Here is a 19,655-nt window from a genome sequence, read left to right as displayed (position 1 = left end):
ATTGAAAGAACTACAAAGGGAAACAAATCCATAATCATAACAGGATATTTTAACAGGATATTTTAACATATGCTTCTTCATAACTGATACAAGCAAAAAAAAAATGATACTGAAGATATGAAATACAAGATTAACAAACATGACCTAATGAAAACATAAAGAACACTGCACTCAATAAATGTAGGGGGGAAAAAAGCAATATATTGAGCCATAATACAGATCTCAAATTTTAAAGGTCTGAAATTAGAAACTGTTGAAACAGAATATATTCTCTAATTATCTTGTACAGTTGTTAGAAATAAAATTTAAACTTAAAAATAACCAGAGTATCTCCATGTATTTAGAAATTAAAAAATATAATACTTCCAGCTAATCCAAAAGTGAAACCAATAAAACCAATAAAAATTAGAAATAATTTTAAGTGAATTATAAAAATACTGCATATCATAATTTGAGTAATATAGCTAGCTAAAACAGCGCTTATACGAAATGCTTAGCCTTAAATACATGTAATTAAAAGGAAAAAATGGTTAAAAGTAGTGAATTATAAGAAGTGAATAAAAGAACAAAAAAGTAACCCCCAAAAAACATAAGGAAAGAAATAAAGCAGGGGCACCTGAGTGGCTCAGTCGGTTAAGCTTCTGACTTCAGCTCAGGTCATGGGTCTCGCGGTTTATGGGTTTGAGCTCCGCGGCAGGCTCTGTACTGGCAGCTCAGAGCCTGGAGTCTGCTTCGGATTCTGTGTCTCCCTCTTTCTACCCCTCCCCTGCTCATTCTCTCTATCTCTCTATCTCTCCAAAACAAACAAACATGAAAAGATAAGAAAAGAGAAGAGAAGAGAAGAAAAAAGAAGTCAGTTCAACAGAACACAAACATACAATAAAAAGGATCAGCAAGGGGTGCCTGGGTGGCTCAGTGGGTTAAGCTTCTGACTTCGGCTCAGGTCATGGTCTCAGGTCATGGTCTTGCAGTTCGAGGGTTTGAGCTCCGCAACAGACTCTGTGCTGGCAGCTCAGAGTCTGGAGCCTGCTTGGGATTCTGTGTCCCCCTCTCTCTACCCCTCCCCTGCTCATTCTATCTCTCTCTCTCTCCCCAAAAGAAATAAACATGAAAAGAAAAGAGAAGAAAAAAGATTAGAAAAGAAAAGAAAAGAAAAAAAAGAAAAGAAAAGAAAAAAAGAAATCAGTTCAGCAGAACACAAACATGCAATAAAAAGGATCAGCAAGGGGCGCCTGGGTGGCTCAGTCGGGTAAGCATCCGACTTCAGCTCAGGTCATGATCTTGCAGTCCCTCAGGTCATGATCTTGGAGTCCGTCAGTTTGAGCCCCACGTCGGGCTCTGTGCTGACAGTTCAGAGCCTGGAGCCTGCTTCAATTCTGTGTCTCCCTCTCTCTCTACCCCTACCCTGCTTGCGCTCTCTGTCTCTCATAAATGAATAAATATTAAAAAATAAAAATAAAAAAAAAATCTATCCACAAAGAAAATTCCCAGCCCAGATGGCTTCTCTGCCAGATTGTAGCAAAAATTTGAGGAAAGATAATTCCAATCAAACACAAACTTTTCTAGAATAGAAAATAAGGGTCAGTTCACTTTATGAGGCTAGCATAGCATAACATTGATTTCAAATCTTAACAAGAATATGGGCCATCTCATTTATGAACACTGATGTAAACTCCCAAACAAAATATTAATAAACTGAACCCAGCAGTAATTTAAAAAGATAATATAGTAAAACCAAATTAGGTTTATCCCAGGTATCAGATTAGGTTTAACAGTTAAATAAAATATAATTCAATATATTAAGTTCATATGGTAATGAAAAGCTACAAAAAAAAAAGCATTAAATTCAAACAAACAGAACACAAAATTGTTAGTAAACAAGACACAACAGAGAACTTTTTTTAAGTTTTAATCACCCAGTGCTTATCTTGACAAATGCACTTCTTAATCCCTGTCACCTATTTCATCTCCCTCCCACTCACCTCCCCTCTGGTAACCATCAGCTGGTTCTCTATAGGTAAGAGTCTGTTTCTTGGCTTATCTCTCTTTTTTTCTCCCTTTGCCCATTTGTTTTGTTTCTTAAATTCCACATGAGTGAAATTATATGGTTATTTATCTTTCTCTGACTTGTTTTACTTAGCATTATACTCTCTAGACCCATCCACGTCATTGCAAATGGCAAGATTTCATTCTTTATTTTATAATTTTTTTAAAGTTTATTTATTTTGAGAGAGACATAGAGCGAGCAGGGGAGGGGGGAGAGAAAATCACAAGCAGGCTCTACACTGTCAACACAGAGCCCAATGTGGGGCTCGAACTCACCAAATCATGAGATCATGATTTGAGTTGAAACTGAGAGTCGTATACATAGCCACCCAGGTGCCCCATATTTCATTCTTTTTAAAGGCTGAATAACATTTCATTGTATATATACTACTTTCTTATCCATCAGTGGGCTGTTTCCATATCTTGGCTATTTTAAATAATGCTGCTATAAACATAGGGGTACATGTATCCCTTTGAATTAGTGTTTTTGTATTCTTTGGATAAATACCCAGCAGTGCAACTGCTGGATTGGAGGGTAGTTCTACTTTTAACTTTTTGAGGAACCTCCATACTGTCTTCCACAGTGGATACACCAGTTTGCTTTTCCACCAACAGTGCGGGAGGGTTCCTTTTTCTCTACATTCTCACCAACAGCTATTGTTTCTTGTGATTTAACTATTGTGACGGGTGTGAGGTGATATCCCATTGTAGTTTTGATTTGCATTTCCCTGATAGTAAGTGATGATGGGCATCTTTTCATGTTGGTTACCTGGATGTCTTCTTGGAGAAATATCTGTTCATGTCTTCTGCCCATTTTTTCATTGGATTATTTGGATGTTGAGTTGTATAAGTTCTTTATGTATATTGGATACTAATCCTTATCACATAGGTCATTTGCAAATATATTTTCCCATTCAGTCGGTTGTCTTTTAGTTTTGTTGATTCTTTCCTTCACTGTGCAGACACTTTTTATTTTGATGCAGTCCCAATAGTTTATTTTTGCTTTTGTTTCCCTTGTGTCAGGAGACCTATCTAGAAAGAAGTTGCTATGGTTGACGGCAGAGAAATTAACTGCCTGTGCTCTTTTCTAGTATTTTATGGTTTCAGGTCTCACATTTATGTCCTTCATCCATTTTGAATTTATTTTGTGGATGGTGTAAGAAAGTGGCTCCATTTCATTCTTTTGCATGTTGCTGTCCAGTTTTCCCAACACTATTTGTTGAAGAGACTGTCTTTTGCCTGTTGCATATTCTTTCCTGTTTTGTTGAAGAGTAATTCACCATATAATTGTGGGTTCATTTCTGTCTTTTCTATTCTGCTCCACTGATCTACATAGATATGCTTGTGCCATACTATTTTGATTACTACAGCTTTGTAATATAACTTGGAAGTCCAAATTATGATGCCTCCAGCTTTTCTTTTTCAAGATTGCTTTGGCTACTTGGGTTCTTTTGTAGTTCCATACAAATTTTGGGATTATGTGTTCTAGTTCTGTGAAAAATGCTATTGGTATTTGGATAGGGACTGCATTAAATCTGTAAATTGTTTTGGCTTGTATAGACATTTTAACAATATTTGTTCTTCCAATCTATGAGCATGGAATGTCTTTCCATTTCTTTTTTTTAATTTATACTATTTTATTTATTCAATATTTGAAAAAATAAAACATACAGGTATGTTATTTTGTTATATTTAAAAGCTCAATGAATATGATTGAACTGGAAAAATCATTATTTGTGGCTGTTATTGTTCCAGTCATTTATCCTTCTTTCCTCCTCCTTCTCTCTCCTCTTCCTCCTTTTTTTTATGTATTTCTTTTTATTTTATTTTATTTTATTTTATTTTATTTTATTTTATTTTTTATTTTTCTAAAATTTACATCCAAATTAGTTAGCATATAGTGCAACACAGATTTCAGGAATAGATTCCTTAGTGCCCCTTACCCATTTAGCCCAACCCCCCACCCTCACAACCCCTCCAATAACCTTCTGTTTGTTCTCCATATTTATGAGTCTCTTCTGTTTTGTCCCCCTCCCTGTTTTTATATTATTTTTGTTTCCCTTCCCTTATGTTCATCTGTTTTGTCTCTTAAATTCCTCAGATGAATGAAGTCATATGATATTTGTCTTTCTCTGACTAATTTCACTTAGCATAATACTCTCCAGTTCCATCCACGTAGTTGCAAATGGCAAGATTTCATTCTTTTTGAGTGCCGAGTAATACTCCACTGTATATATATGCCACATCTTTATCCATTCATCCATTGATGGACATTGGGGCTCTTTCCATACTTTGGCTATCATTGATAGTGCTGCTATAAACATTGGGGTGCATGTGTCCCTTTGAAACAGCACACCTCTATCCCTTGGATAAATGCCTAGTAGTGCAATTGCTGGGTCGTAGGGTAGTTATATTTTTAGTTTTTTTGAGGAACCTCCATACTGTTTTCCAGAGTGGCTGCACCAGCTTGCATTCCCATGTCTTTCCATTTCTTTGTGTCGTCTTCAATTTCTTTCATCAGTGTTTTATAGTTTTCAGTACAGGTCTTTCACCTCTTTGGTTAGGTTTATTCCTAGATGTCTTGTTATTTTTGATTCAATATAAATGGTATTGTTTTCTTAATTTCCCTTTCTGCTGCTTCATTATTGGTGTATAGAAATGCAACAGATTTCTGAAGATTGATTTTGAGCAGGGAACTTCATTAGTATGATAGAAGTTTAAATAAAAACAAAATAACAAAAAACAAAGTTTCGGCCAATGCACTTGGGAGTGAAATGTTAAATGCTTTCTCTCTGAGATGAGGAACAAGACAGGGAGAGCAGCCCTAGGATGACGCAGTGTTTTATTTTTTGACCTGGGTAATAACTTTGTGTGTACAATAACACACTAAGTTCTTCATTTTATGTTTTATATATAATCTAGAATATATGTTATAGGAAAAAAAACAAAGAAATACTTGGAGATGAACAAAAGGCTGATTTAAGACTGTCACTAAAGGTCAGGAACTCTGTAGGTCTTAATTTCCCTCCCATTATGATTAATTTCCAACCAATTAACATTTATTGGGCCTATAAGACATTGTACAAACTGGCAACATGCGTTATTAACCTTAAAGATGTTTGCAGCTTATCATCTAGTAACTCCATTATCTATGAACTCATCTTAAGGGAAATGGCCAAGATAAAAAGAAATCCATAATGTGCTAAGATGTTCACTGCACACATGAAAATAAAATGGAAAATGACTAAATAACTACAGGGAACAGTTAAGAAAAAGAATTCTTACAATGGGATTATTATGCAGTCAATAAAAATACAATTTACAAAATAGTCTAAGAAATGCAAATAACCTAATTTTTTAAAACTGGAAATATATACACACATACATTTGTACCATGACTAAACGGGGGGGTGGGGTGGGAATGTCATAGGCACAGAAAAAAAAAACAAAATGAGAAGGAGGGAGAGAGGGGTTGGGGGAGACAAAAACTATACTGGTTTTCTTTATATGATGAGCTTATGGATGTTATCTTTACTTTTTAGTTTACTTCCTGAATTTCCTTTAATGACTATATAAAGCTTTAATAATGTGGTACACAAGAACTGAAGAAAATAATCACAAACCTAATGTATCCTATTTTTTAATTACTTCAAAATGTAACTAAAATTTCAATTTTAATTTCAGTATGATATTAATCAGGTAAATTATTTTCTAACAGTTAAACTGTGCAAGCCTATAATTTGCTATTTATAATAATTTCTAATTATAACTAGTGTTTTAAATCATATAACCTTAAAAATTAGATCACCACAGATATATCATGTCCAATTTTCTGGCCATAATTCTAAACCAGTTTGCTCCTTGACAGCTAAAAAAGAAAATGATCTATTAACAGGCTTCAATCAGTCATTTCCATAAGAACAAAATAACTGTTAATCCCTGAATAAAAGATGGTCACGGCTCCTCATTTTCAACTTCAGTTTTGCCAATCCACTGGTATTTTCTGACCAGTTGTGAGGTATGTCTCAAGTAATTTGTTATCAATCATAAAATATAAATGTTTAATGCTTATCATTAGAAATAATAATTGAAGCAAACGTAAGGTTAACCCTGTATCACTTAACATAGTTTGCATTCCAGCATACTTTAACGAGAAGAAAAGAACACAGTAGATATAAATCCTTCATTTGGGAATTCCATATTCACTTTTTCAATATTTACTGAGCATCTATTAGAGGCCAGACACTAAAGGCACTGCACAAACAACAGAAACAGACTTGAAATCTGTTAGGGTTAAATATAACTGTCATTTTACAATTTAAGCTTTGAACTACCCAATCTTACTTTTCACTCTTTCCCAGAACAAACTTTTCTTCTCTAGTTCTCTGAATTTCTTTTAAAACACTTTAGGCTTCCTTGCTACCAAACCTCTGCTCCAGCTGCTCCTGAGCCTAAGTGCTTTTTGTTCATTCACCAGCACCTATAGAATGCTCACTACATGCTACTACAGTACTACAAGTACTGTACTTGGCATGAGAGAAGGAAAAAGCCTTTTCTACCCTATCCATTCTTTGAAGTCCAGGTCAAGTCCTGCCTCTTTCTCAGAGAATTTACTCATTATCCTTTCCAGACTCTGAATGTTGTAACTATTACTATTCAACACAGTGGCTCCCAATCTTTGATACAAGAAACATTTTTAGTATTAAAAGGTTTCATAAATCTCATTCTCATTCCTTAGGTGATACCTGGTGCCAGGGCCCTAAATACCACCTATACACTGATAATTTCTACCTCTTCCTTAAACTCCTCATATACATGCCTATTCAATGTATTCACTTGAATACTATCTGATAGGTATCTCAAACATAGCCACATTCAAAACAAAATTGATTTACATCTCCAAACCTACCCCTACCCCTGCCCCATAGCCCCCATCTCAGTAAAATGTGCCACCTTTCCCCAGTTGGTCATGTTGAAAAACTTGGGAGTCATCCTTTACTTCTCTTTCCCTTATACTCCACATCTAATCCATCAGTAAATCCTAAATACTCTACTTTTAAAAAAAATTTTATTTGAGAGAGAGTACGCACATGTGCAAGCAGGGGAGAGGGGCAGGGGGGGTGGTGAGAGAATTCCAAACAGGCTCCATGCTCAGCACGGAACCCGACATGGGGCTCGAAACCATGACACTAGGATCATGACTTGAGCTGAAATCTAGAGTCAGACACCAACTAAATGAACCACCCAGCCCCCCTAATTACTCCGCTTTCTAAGTGTATCAAATCTGAACATTTCTGGGGCGCCTGGGTGGCTCAGTTGGTTAAGCGTCCGACTTCAGCTCAGGTCACGATCTCGCGGCCCGCGAGTTCGAGCCCCGCGTCAGGCTCTGGGCTGATGGCTCAGAGCCTGGAGCCTGCTTCCGATTCTGTGTCTCCCTCTCTCTCTGCCCCTCCCCCGTTCATCCTCTGTCTCTCTCTGTCTCAAAAATAAATAAATGTTAAAAAAAAAATTAAAAAAAAAAAATCTGAACATTTCTTTGCTCCTCTACCATTAAAGGGGCTGCTTCTCCAAGCAGCGTATTTCCAACCTAAATTATTTTCCTAACTGGTTTTCCTGCTTCCATTTTTGCCTCATACAATCAATTTTCACCATGTAGTCAGAGTAATCCTCCAAAATAACAAGTCAAATCTGGATATTCCCATGCTTAAACCCTTCAATGATTACCATTTCATCCAGAGTAAAATCCAGTCTTTCCATGACCTTCAATGCCCTACCTGATCTAGCCTCTGCCTGTCCTACCACTCTCCCCTTCACTGGCTCTATTCCAGCCACACTGCTGGAATGTTGTTCTTCCAATATGCCAAACACATTTCCATTCAGAAGGTGCTTACTGCTCCCTCTAAACATTTTCCCTCAGTTAGCTCCAAGGCTTACTCCATCACTTCCTTCAGGTCTCTTAGCTCAAAGGGCTTCTCAAAAAGCCCTTCTCTCACCAACCTATCTAAGGTAGCATCCTGTTACTCTTTAAAAAAATTTTTAATGTTTATTTATTTTTGAGAGAGAGAGAGAGAGAGAGAGAGAGAGAGAGCGCGCACACGTGAGATTGAGCGCGGGGGAGGCTCAGAGAGAGAGGGAGACACAGAATCTGAAGCAGGCCCCTGGCTCTGAGCTGTCAGCACAGAGCCTGAGGCAGGGCTGGAACCCAAGAACCATGAGATCACGACCTAAGCTAAAGTCGGACACTTAACTGACTGAAATACCCAGGCGCCCCCTGTTACTCTATTATCCACTGAACCTTCTTTATTTATGTCAAAGCCTATTAACTACCTCATGTGTCTGTGTGTTCACATGGATAATGTTTATTAACTGCATCCCTAACATTCACACTCAGAACACAGGTTAGGTTTTGTTCACCATTGTTACTACATTACATGCACATAGCAGACTTTCCAAAATATTTATTGGATGAATGATAGTTACTGCTTTTAGTTTTGTTGAGAAAATAATGAAAAAACACTACTAGAATTTAGTAAGGCTTTCAAATGATTTTACACACTATTAATCACAAGAGCATTATATACCTGCTTTGGTGGTAGAAGGAGTACAATGCACGTAATTACAGATTCAATAACAACTAAGGGATGGGGCCTTCTTATAATTCTGTCTCTTCCCACATCCTTCCTTCCTATGTCATTCACTGATTCTTTCCATAAACGGTTATTGTATACCTCTAAGTGAGAATATTCTAGACATTAAGAATACAAAAATAATTAACACAAGGTAATGCATGAGACATAGAAAAACAATACTTATAGAATATGACATACAATAGAGATACAAATATAGATTAAAAAATTATAGCACAACAGGGGAAATAATCAACTTTGGGGGGTTCTTTAGGGAAGGTTTTAGTAATGATGATACTCAACAAATACTTGCAAAAAGTATTCTCCAATTTACTTTATATGTGAAATGAGGGTTTTAAGTCTGACAGTGCTCCAGTAATGTGCTGCCATGTGCTAGCCTGAGAATGAAACCAAAACAAGAGGAATGACAGAGCAGAACAAATCACAGAGAAACTGAGCCAAGTCCTTGATGGTTTCAGGCAGGATAAAGCCTTAGATAAAGTTTAATTACAAGATCTAATCATTCCCTTTATTGTTTAAGCAGTTTGAATGTGATTTTCTGTCACTTGCAATATAAGAATACAGATGAATGTTTATCAATTCTTTCAAAAAGCAAAGTATATTTCAAGGTATAAGGCCACTATTGGCATATATGAAGGGATGAATCCTGTTTTGTGGGCAAACATCACAGGACTTCTAGTATATCTGATCTCTATCCACTAATTGTCAGTAGAAGTTCAAAATCATTGTGACAACCAAAAATGTCCCCATGTATTTCCAAATGCTTCCCACCCCCAAGGGGAAATACAAACCTATTTCCTAAGAGTTCTATATGTACCCATTTCTCACAGTGGTTCCACCATCTATGCATAAATGTACTTAACATCAACCTTAGAATAACTGGGATATACCACTCAAATAGCTTAATTTTACATAATCAGATTTTAATCAGTTATTTATGACTCTCCTACATATAGCTTATATCAACCCTTGCAGTGCTATAAGTTTGCTCCTACTATCGGAAAATTCTTATTTATTTAAACTTACTTCTCCATAAAATATTATCAAGATATGTCACCGATCTTGTTGGTTACCTTCCTAACTTCCTCTTAGACTGAAATGCCAGCTAATGTATTTTCCAGCCCCCTTGCAAGTAGGGTCTAAACGTGCCAAGATGACATCCTACATAGGGTTTCTGTGAAAGGTTTACTTGCCTAATCAAGAGAGGACAAACTTCCTCCTATCTTTGGTGGCCGTGTGAGAATGTGATGTGTGGAGCAGCAAGAGCAATGTACAACAATGAGAGGACAAGGGCACAATGAGCACAAAGATGAGCACGCTAAGGATAAAAATGAAAACTACCTGGATCCTGGATATAACATCACTGTACAGCTACAGTGACTAACCAGGAATCCTCCCACTCTGGGCTTTTTATGTGAAATACTGTTTACTATTGGTCGGGTATTATGTAACCTGAGGCCAAACTAATACAAGATATATTTAAGATATGACAGATGCTGAAAGTGGGAGAAGAACCAAGGTTAGAGTGGGTTGCTGGGAGAAAGGTGTTTAGAAGAGAGAAATTAGAAGGAAGAGAAATACATATACACACATGCACACGTAAACACACTAGGTGAGGATAGGTACATGAAAATCAAATTCCATTTGATTCCAACTGGTTTGAGTTAAGCTTACAGTAGTACATTTAAGAGAAATATAGCTAACAATGTAGGTGAGAAGTCAAGTTGCAGAACTGGGAAACATTCCACACAAAAATGATTTGTGTCATTAAAAATAGGATGGGGCACCTGGGTGGCTCAGTTGGTCGAGCGTCCAACTTCAGCTCAGGTCATGATCTCACTGCTCGAGAGTTCGAGCCCAGCACTGAGCTCTGTGCTAACAGCTCAGAGACTGGAGCTGGCTTCGGATTCTGCGTCTCTCTCTTTCTCTGCCCCTCCCCTGCTTACGCTCTGTCTCTCTCTCTCTCTCTCTCAAAAATAAATAAACATTAAAAAAAAAAAAAAAGGTTTCAAAAACAGGATATAACCACCAAGAAAACACAGTGAAAAGCACAAAGACCCCTGAGTACACTGGTTATCTCTCCCTCATTTTAGATAAGGTTCATCCATGAGTTAGGCCAATTAGAATAATTCCACCCCTCTTGACAAAGACACTGTGACAGACTTGGCAGCATGATCCTTCTAATTTGTTCAATCAGAACAGAGCTTAGGACTTTTGGGAAAAGGCTAGTCGAAAAGAGAATCCTTCTCTTTACCTTTGGAAATAAATAAAGAAGGCTATCACATGAACATTGCTGATAGCCATTTATTTATTTTTTACTAGGAGGGAAGCCAGTCCGAGCATAAAGTCCAAACAGTAGGACAAAATTGAGATAATAGCAGAAAAATGGAGTTTCAGCCCCAATGACATAAGCCCATGAACAAACTACTCTTGAAGCCAATTCTATCTATGCACTTGCCAATCACATGAGCCAATACACTCTTTTTTGCTTTTAAATCCAGTTTGCATCCTAATATATGAATCACTATGTTTTGGGGGAAGAACGATGCAGGAATGTGAAAAAAAACTTTCAGATATCTAAGAGAATCAGGACATACAATGCAGAAGAACCAAGAAATCAGATAATCTTATTCCTGTGGTGTATATGGTTTTAGGAAACCAAGGATGACTGAAGGAAAGCCAATAGATGCGGTGATTAGGAGGTCATAGGGGACTTTTAAAATAGCAATTTCAGTGCTGAAATGGTAAAGGAAGTTAGAGTGCAAAGGAGAATATTTTATATTTATTAGGAACTCCATAATGTACCAAACACTTGGATGGATATCTAACATGTGCTAAATTCCTTCAATTATGACTCTAAGTTTAACACTCTTTTATAGATAAAGAATAGAGTCTGAGTAGTAACTTGCCCACAGCCACATAGCCACTAAGTGTTTTTAACAGACTTCAAACCCAGATTCACCTGGGTCAAAAGTCAAATATTCTTGCTACTACACTAGGCTCCTGGGACTAAAGAATAAAAATACAGTGGCACAGCAGGCTCAAAATTCAGACTGGCTTTACTGAGTTACACAGCACTGTATTTGGCAGCCTTGAGAAAGATATAAGCATGTACATAGGCTAGAGAGGGAGAGACTGAAGAAGGAATGATAATGGACAGTTCTACAGAAAGAAGGATGGGGAGGGATGATTGTGGACACATCAGGAGGGGAGAATATTTCCTTTTGTGAGATAGGAGTAAATAAGGAAATAATACAGAGGATAGAAAAGAATATACCTCAGACAGTTAAGATTTTTCTCAAGAAAGGAAGGTATCAAGTTATTTGCTATAAAAACCTTCCGGAAATGAGACAGAAAGGTACACGACCAGCACTTAAAACCCAGGAGAGAACAGGGCACCAACTTGTATGGAAATGAACCTATATCCTCATACAACGGTCTCTTGCATCCTTTAGGATGTCAGGAATCAAACCGAAAGAGCTAGTGATAATGCTTACTCTGGACTGGGCACTAGAAAGGTAAACCTACAGAAAATAAGGCATTCTAGGGCATCAGTGAGAGCTTAGTAAAAACTGATGACAGTGAGATCCTGGTTATGTAGGGAGGCAAATGAAATCAGCAGTAGGCTAATGGGTTGGATGAATAGAGAGACAAAGAGGGGTTCATAAAGACAGTGTGAGAGACAGAAAACAGGTACCATAAGAGTGGAAGAGTGAGAGATTTTAATGACAGTTTGTGATCAGAGATGTGTTTTGACACAACCCTTCGAATTATTTTGCCAGAGGCAGGGAGGCACTGACTGGAGTTAGTCCTACTATCTCTTCAGCCAGAAGCACAGAATTGAGACATAACCCCCTTTAAAAACATGCAGTCCTTAGTTGTAGAAAAAAATGAAGGCCTAAAACAAACAAATGAATGAACTAGCCCATACAGGAATCAAACATAAAAATATCTCCTCTTTTTTTGAACTAAACAATTCTATCTCCAAATTTAGGAAATTAAAAAAATAAAAATAAAAATAAATTAATTTAAAAGGAAATTCATTAACGTCAGAGTCTACAGCAAAGGGAAAAACAGATTATGTGTCATGAGGCAGAATGAAAAGTAAACAAATCTGTCAGGCCAATTATATAACCCACATATTAAAGACTGTTAGTATAGAATTCCAATAGGGCAAGGATAGTTTGTGCTTTCATAACCTGGGAGAGCACCTAGCATAGTTTCAACAAATGATATTATGCAATTTAATGTTAATAAAAAAGGTCCACCTATTTGTAATCTCAAAGGAGAAGCTATCATTTGCATCTATAATCTCAGTTTTACAATTTGGGGGCTCTTGAGAAATTATCCAATTAGTTCTCCGTATGGAAGTAAATTAAGAAGGCTATCACATGAATACTGCTGATAGCCATCTTTTTTTGCTAGGAGGGAAGCCACTTTGAGCAGGAAGCCCAAACAGGAGGACAGAGCTGAGATAACAGCAAAAAGATGGAAAATATGGGAGAAACAGCCATGGCAACTTCCTCCACTACTACTTCAATCCTGTGGTTTGCACTTACAAACTCTGGCAAGGTACCATGTTATTCAGGACAGTTTCTTACACCATTAATTCTGAGTCCCCTTGCCCCAGTAATAAAGAAAGAACTGAGACTGGCACAGCCTGAATTTTGCAAAAAATATCAGGTCTTACAGGGACTGTTAAGTAGTAACAACAATTGAGAATCCAAGAAATTTGAGAAGTTTTTAGTTTAAAAAGCTTTTCTCCATTTTAGCCCTTTCTAAATAAAACAAAGGGCTTGTACAATACGGTATTCTAAAGCTTCATTGGGCAATTTAAGCGAACATTGGATAAAAGAATAAATCACTTAACCTTTCTTGTGCCATTACATATCTTACATTCACAAAGCCTTCCTTTTAAAAACGAACACTTCCCAATTCTTTCACTAGACCTAGAAAACTTAAGCCTCTGCCTCAAAAGTTCGGAGACCAAAGATTTAGAGATTAATTTCCATGAACAATCATTTGCATCACAGGCACCATTCTCTCCTTTGCAGTTCAATGGGCCAAGGAATCCAACTCTTCAAACCACCTCTCCTGGGGACAGGACTCCCTCATCAAGGTGAAGCTTTTTCTTTGTAACTCTCTCTATATGAGAGGCTACCGGGTAATCTTCCCAGACAGTTAAACTTTTAAAGGAAGCCAAGAGGGTCGAAACCAGGAAGATGGGGAGGCGACTAAAATAGGAGGGGCGACGACCCACCCACCTAACGCGAAAGAGAGACCGCTCGGACGCGAGAAGCTTCACCAGGAGTCGGGGTAGATGCGGAGGGAGGCAGGCGTCGCGACCCCCACCCACTGTGTGAGAATGGAGGGCTTGCAAAGCCAGGGGCCAACTGGAGGCCTGAAAGAGGGCGCGGGGCGGGGAGAGGGTGGGACGTGGAGACAAGAGAACGGCAGACTCGGGCCGAGCACCGCTAGGGTCTGGAGCAACGGTGGGGCAAAGACGCCAATGCTCACGCTTCACTCACCTGCCAGACGTTCGCCCCGCGGCCAGAAGTACGGACGCCGCCTGGGCGCTTCCTCTCCTGCGGGACACGGCCGCCGCCGCCGCCGCCGGAGCTCCAGGACCCGAGAGAAGAGGGTGGTGCAGAAGCAGGCAAAACGGCGACCGGACCCGAGCCCAGACAGGCGTACATAGGGGACGCCGGGCGTCCGGGAAGGCAACTGTGCTTCACCTTCCTCACCAGTAACCAACAACACTTCCCGGGAACAGCATCGTGCCAGCCTCGGCCCGCTGCTCCCCGGCCTTCTCCCGCAGCTCCCCCCAGCAGCGGCCGGGTTTCCGGCGGCCACACTCCGCCCCCTCGCTACTTGGCCTCCGCCATCTTGCTGGAGGCGGGAAGAATGTAGCGCGCTTGCGTGCGCCGAGATTGCCGGCGCTCTTCTACCCCAGCAAGGAGGGGCTGAAATGCGCAGTCGCGTTGTTGCGGCGTTCAGACCCTCGCTTCTTCACGGTCCAGTATGATGTGCGTTTGCTACTTGGGAAGCCGAATCTCCGTTCACCGGACTTACTTGCCTTTCCTGAACTGTGCTGCAGCCGATTTAGTAGAACCCGTCTGCACACCCATAGTCAAGTTATTCTGCAAACACCTAGGTAGTGCCTACAATGGGATAGGTTCTAGGCCAGGTGCTGAGGGTAGATTAATAAAACCTATCTGTAGCCCAAGAGGAGCTCATAATCTAGTGAAAAAGACAGATGAACGAGTAATTCCCCAAATTCTTGTTTTGTAGCTGCGCACCACCTCCTCTCCCTTGCTCTCACTATTTTAATTCAAAGCATACTTCTTGGGAAGTCCTCCTAGTTTGTCTTACACAAACTTTATCTTTCATTACCTCTCTAGCTTAATTTCATTCAACATTAATTCAACAAATAATATTTGAGTTTCTGTTATATACTTAATATTGTCCTAGGCTCCAGATTTATAGCAGTAAGAAATACATTCATGGAATTTACATTCTGGTGGGAAAGAATGGGCAATAAAGACAAATCACAGAATTAATGTTTGATAGCGATAAGGGATGGGAATGATGGGATTTGGGGGTGATGGTGGGGTTTGGAGCTGAAGGTCAAGAAAGAATTCTTGATGACATCTTTGGTGCAAAATGTGAATTTACTTAAGCATGGGGACAGGACCCAAGGGCAGAAAGAGCTGCACTGGGGTGGTGATAGATAACTGATTAAATACCTTCAGGTTGGAGGGGGGTTGGGGATAGAGTAAGTCTCTAAGGTATTTTGGAAGCAAGGTTTCCAGGACCTTGAGGGCCAGCTGCTGTTAGAAAAAAAACCTCAGTCATGAGACCCTTCACATGTAGATCAGGGGGCCATAAGCTTGGGTATGATTGCCAGCATATACCTTGGGGGAGTTGAGATAAAGGAAGTTTCCAAAGCAATTTTTATATGTTAAAGTAGACTTAGAGGATCCTGAGGGGTCAGGATAACGTTAAGCCAAGGTTCCCTTTTGCCCCTAGCAAAGTGTCGTCATCGAGGCAGCTGAGGTCCTAGAAGGATGTCACTCTGCCTGTTTCAAGGACTTGTCAATGGGCAGTAGGCAATAAGGGAATTTAATTTTTCATTTGCCTTTGTTTCCCACATCACCACAGCAAGCACTTAAACCCCTGTCCTTTGCTCTTGGGTAGCCAGGGGTGTCCAAAGAATGTCACACATATCCCACCTGGCAGGGGGAGGGGGTGCTGTTAGCCTGTACTTTGCTCTCACCTTGCCCAACATTCCCTCATCAGGAGGAGAGCAAACCACCAAAAGATGATGGCGTGAAGGACCGTAATTAGCAATCTCTCTCCAGAGATGACATTTGATCTGAGGCCTGAATGACCACAGGGGCCAGGAGCCAAGAGAAGATCTGGGGCGGAGACTTCCAGGCAGAGGAAACAGCTAAAGCAGAGGCCTGAGGTGGGAATGAGACCTGCAGGTAAGAGGGACAAAGAGAATAAGTGGCATGGACAGTGGGAGGAGATGAGGTCAGGGAGAGGCAGGGGTCAAGTTGGCAAGGGCATTGAGGGCATGGTAAGAGTTGGATTTTACTACAAGGGTCCTGTGTAGCTTGTTGACACTGCCCCAACTGGTTTTCAAATACTAATATTTCCTGACAGCCTCATTGCTTTGCACATGCTGATCCCACTATCTTGAAGACCTTACTATTGTTTCTTATGTGTGTAGCTTGTCATCTTCCAGGTTTCAGTTGAAGTGTCACTTCAGAAAGGCCATCCTTCCTCAGCTATGTCTCCCTTCTGCTCTCTAATTAGTTTTCAGTATTGCACCTATCATTTCTTCCATGGCCCTCAACATTTTTGTTTTTCTATTTCACCTATCTCCCCACCCACCTCTCCTCTGTCACCCTAGTTTGTTCTCTGTATTTAAGAATCTGTTTGTTTGTATCTTTTTTTCTTTATTTGTTCATTTGTTTCTTAATTCCATAAGAGTGAAATCATATAGTATTTGTCTCTGTCTGACTTTGTCATTTAGCATTATACCTTCTAGGTCCATCCGTGTTGTTGCAAATGGCAAGGTCTCATTCTTTTTTATGGCCAAGTAATATTCCATTATCTATATCTATATCTATATCTATATCTATCTATCTATCTATCTATCTATCTATCACATCTTTATCCATTCATCTATGGATGTACATTTGGGCTGCTTGCATGTCTTGGCTATTGTAAATAATACTGCCATATACATAGGGGTGCATATATCTTTTCAAAATAGTGTTTTGCTTTCTTGAGGTAAGTAACCAGTAGTGGAATTACTGGGTCACGTGATAGTTCTATTTTTAATTTTGCGAGGAAACTCCATACTGCTTTCCAGAGTGGCTGCACCAGTTTGCATTCCGACCAACAGTGCAGGAGGGTTTCTATTTCTCCACATCCTTACCAACACTATTATCTCTTGTCCTTTTGATTTTAGCCATTCTGACAGTGTGAAGTGCTATCTCATTGTAGTTTTGATTTATATTTCCCTGATGATTAGTGATGTTGAGCATCTTTTCATGTGTCTTTTGGGCATCTGTAGGGCTACTATGGAAAAATGTCTATTCAAGTCCTCTGCCCATTTTTAATTAGATTATTTGGGGTTTTTTGATATTGTGAAGTGTAGAAATTCTTTATATATTTTGGATATTAGCTCCTTATTGGATATATCATTTGCAAATATTTTCTCTCACTCACTAGGTTGCTTTGTCATTTTTTTGATGGTTTCCTTTACTGTGAAAAGCAGTAGTCCCAATAGTTTAATTTTGTTTTTGTTTCCCTTGCCTGAGGAGACATATCTAGAAAAATGTTTTTATAACCCGTGTCAAAGAAAGCACTGCCTATGTTTCCTTCTAGGATTTTTATGGTTTTAGGTTTCACATTTAGGTCTTTAATACATTTTGAGTTTATTTGTGTGTATGGTATAAGAAAGTGATCTAATTTCATTCTTGTGCATGTAGCTGTCCAGTTTTCCCAACACCATTCATTGAAGAGACTGTCTTTCTGCATTGTATATTCTTGCCTCCTTTGTTGTATATTAATTGACCATATATGGGTTTATTTCTGGGCTCTCGCTTTTGTTCCATTGATCCATGTGTCTGTTTTTGTGCTAGTACCATACTGTTTTGATTATTGCAGCTTTGTAGTACATCTTGAAATTTGGAATTGTGATACCTCCAGTTTGTTGTTCTTTCCCAGCATTGTTTTGGCTATTCAGGCAGGGTCTTTTGTGGTCTTAGGATTCTTTGTTCCACTTCTGTGAAAAATGTTGTTGGTATTTTGATAAAGATTGCATGAAATCTGTAGATTGCTTTGGGTAGTATGGACATTTTAACAATACTGGTTCTTCCAATCAATGAGCATGGAATATCTTTCCATATGTTTGTGTCATTTTCAGTTTCTTTTATCAGTGTCTTATGGTTTTGGGGGTACAGATCTTTCACCTCCTTGGTTAAGTTTATTCTTAGGTATTTTATTATTTTTGGTGCAATTGTAAAGGGATTGTTTTCTTAATTTTTCTTTTGCTACTTCATTATTAGTGTATAGAAGTGCAACAGATTTCTGTATATTAATTTTGCATCCTGTGACTTTACTGAATTCGTTTATCAATTTAAGTACTTTTTTGGTGGAGTCTTCAGAGTTTTCTGTATATACTATCATGTCATCTGCAATAGTGAAAGTTTACTTCTTGTTTACCAATGTGGATACCTTTTATTTTTTGTTGTTGCTGTCTGATTGCTGTGGCTAGGACTTCCTGTACTAGGTTGAATAGAAGTGGTGAAAGTAGACTTCTTGAAACATATAACCTTCTAAAACTGAATCAGGAAGAAATCGAAAATTTGAACAGATGAACTACCAGCAATGAAATTGAATCAATAATCAAAAATCTCCCAACAAATAGGACCAGATGGCTTCACAGGTAAATTCTACCAAACATAAAAGAAGAATTAATAGCTATTCTTGTCAAACTATTCCAAAAAATACAAGAGGAAGGAAAACTTCCAAATTCATTCTACAAGGCTAGCATTACCCTGATATCAAAATCAGATAAAGACTCTGAAAAACAACAACAACAACAACAACAACAACAACAACAGCTAACAGGCCAACATCTCTGATGAACATAGATCCAGAAGTCCTCAACAAAATATTAGCAAACCAAATCCAACAGTACATTAAAAAAGTCATTCATTACGATCAAGTGGGATTTAGTCTAGGGATGTAAAGGTGGTTCAATATTCACAAATCAATCAATATAATACATCACATTAACAAGAGAGAGAATAAAAGCCATGTGATCATCTCAATACGTGCAGAAAAAGCATCTGACAGAATACAATATTCATTCATGATGAAAACCCTCAACAAAGTAGGTCTAGAGGGAACATACCTCAACATAAAAAAGGCCATATATGAAAAACCCATAGCTAACCTCTTCTCAATGGTGAAAAACAGAGAGCTTTTCCTCTAAGATCAGGAACAAGAAAATGATATCCATTTTCACCACTTCTATTTGACATATTTTTAAATTATATATTTATCGTTTCTTTTCTGTCCCATAAATTGTGAACTCCACAAGGAGTGAAGATGTTCTGTTTATCAATGAACACCCTGTGCCTAGTACCATGCCTGGCATGGCTGGTTACTTAATATTTGTTGAATTAATGAATGTGGAAGTGTGTCAGCACCTAAAGCAATCAGTGACATACACCATTGTTTTTCACTTGTTAGTTTTTTAAATTAAATGCAAGTCATTTCCTATTTATATGTCTCCTCAACTAGGTTACAAATAGGAACTTTAGAAAGAGAGAGGGGGAGAAAGAATAAGATAGAGAAGAGTAGGTAATGGTGGGGCAGTGGGCAGATTATATTGCATATGTTTGCAGGGCTGGGAGAAAGCTTCAATTTAATGGAGCA

At 38.6% G+C, this 19,655-nt stretch overlaps 1 protein-coding gene across 4 annotated transcripts in view; it reads right to left on the bottom strand.

Moving 5' to 3' along the window:
• The window catches only part of APC (APC regulator of WNT signaling pathway), a 149,224-nt gene extending 134,598 nt beyond the window's left edge, over positions 1-14,626 (bottom strand). For 2 of the 4 annotated variants that reach the window (XM_049647722.1, XM_049647724.1), the window contains exon 1: positions 14,222-14,626. In XM_049647722.1, coding sequence (XP_049503679.1) covers positions 14,222-14,389 — 168 coding nt within the window. In that variant the 5' untranslated portion in view covers positions 14,390-14,626. The remainder of the gene's footprint in view (positions 1-14,221) is intronic. The other 2 variants (XM_049647723.1, XM_049647725.1) reach the window with 1 other exon arrangement.
• Between the last annotated feature and the right edge of the window lie 5,029 nt (positions 14,627-19,655).

Source organism: Panthera uncia (genome assembly GCF_023721935.1).
Source record: "Panthera uncia isolate 11264 chromosome A1 unlocalized genomic scaffold, Puncia_PCG_1.0 HiC_scaffold_17, whole genome shotgun sequence".
Taxonomy (NCBI): Eukaryota; Metazoa; Chordata; class Mammalia; order Carnivora; family Felidae; genus Panthera; species Panthera uncia.
This window is presented reverse-complemented; position numbering and strand designations above follow the sequence as displayed.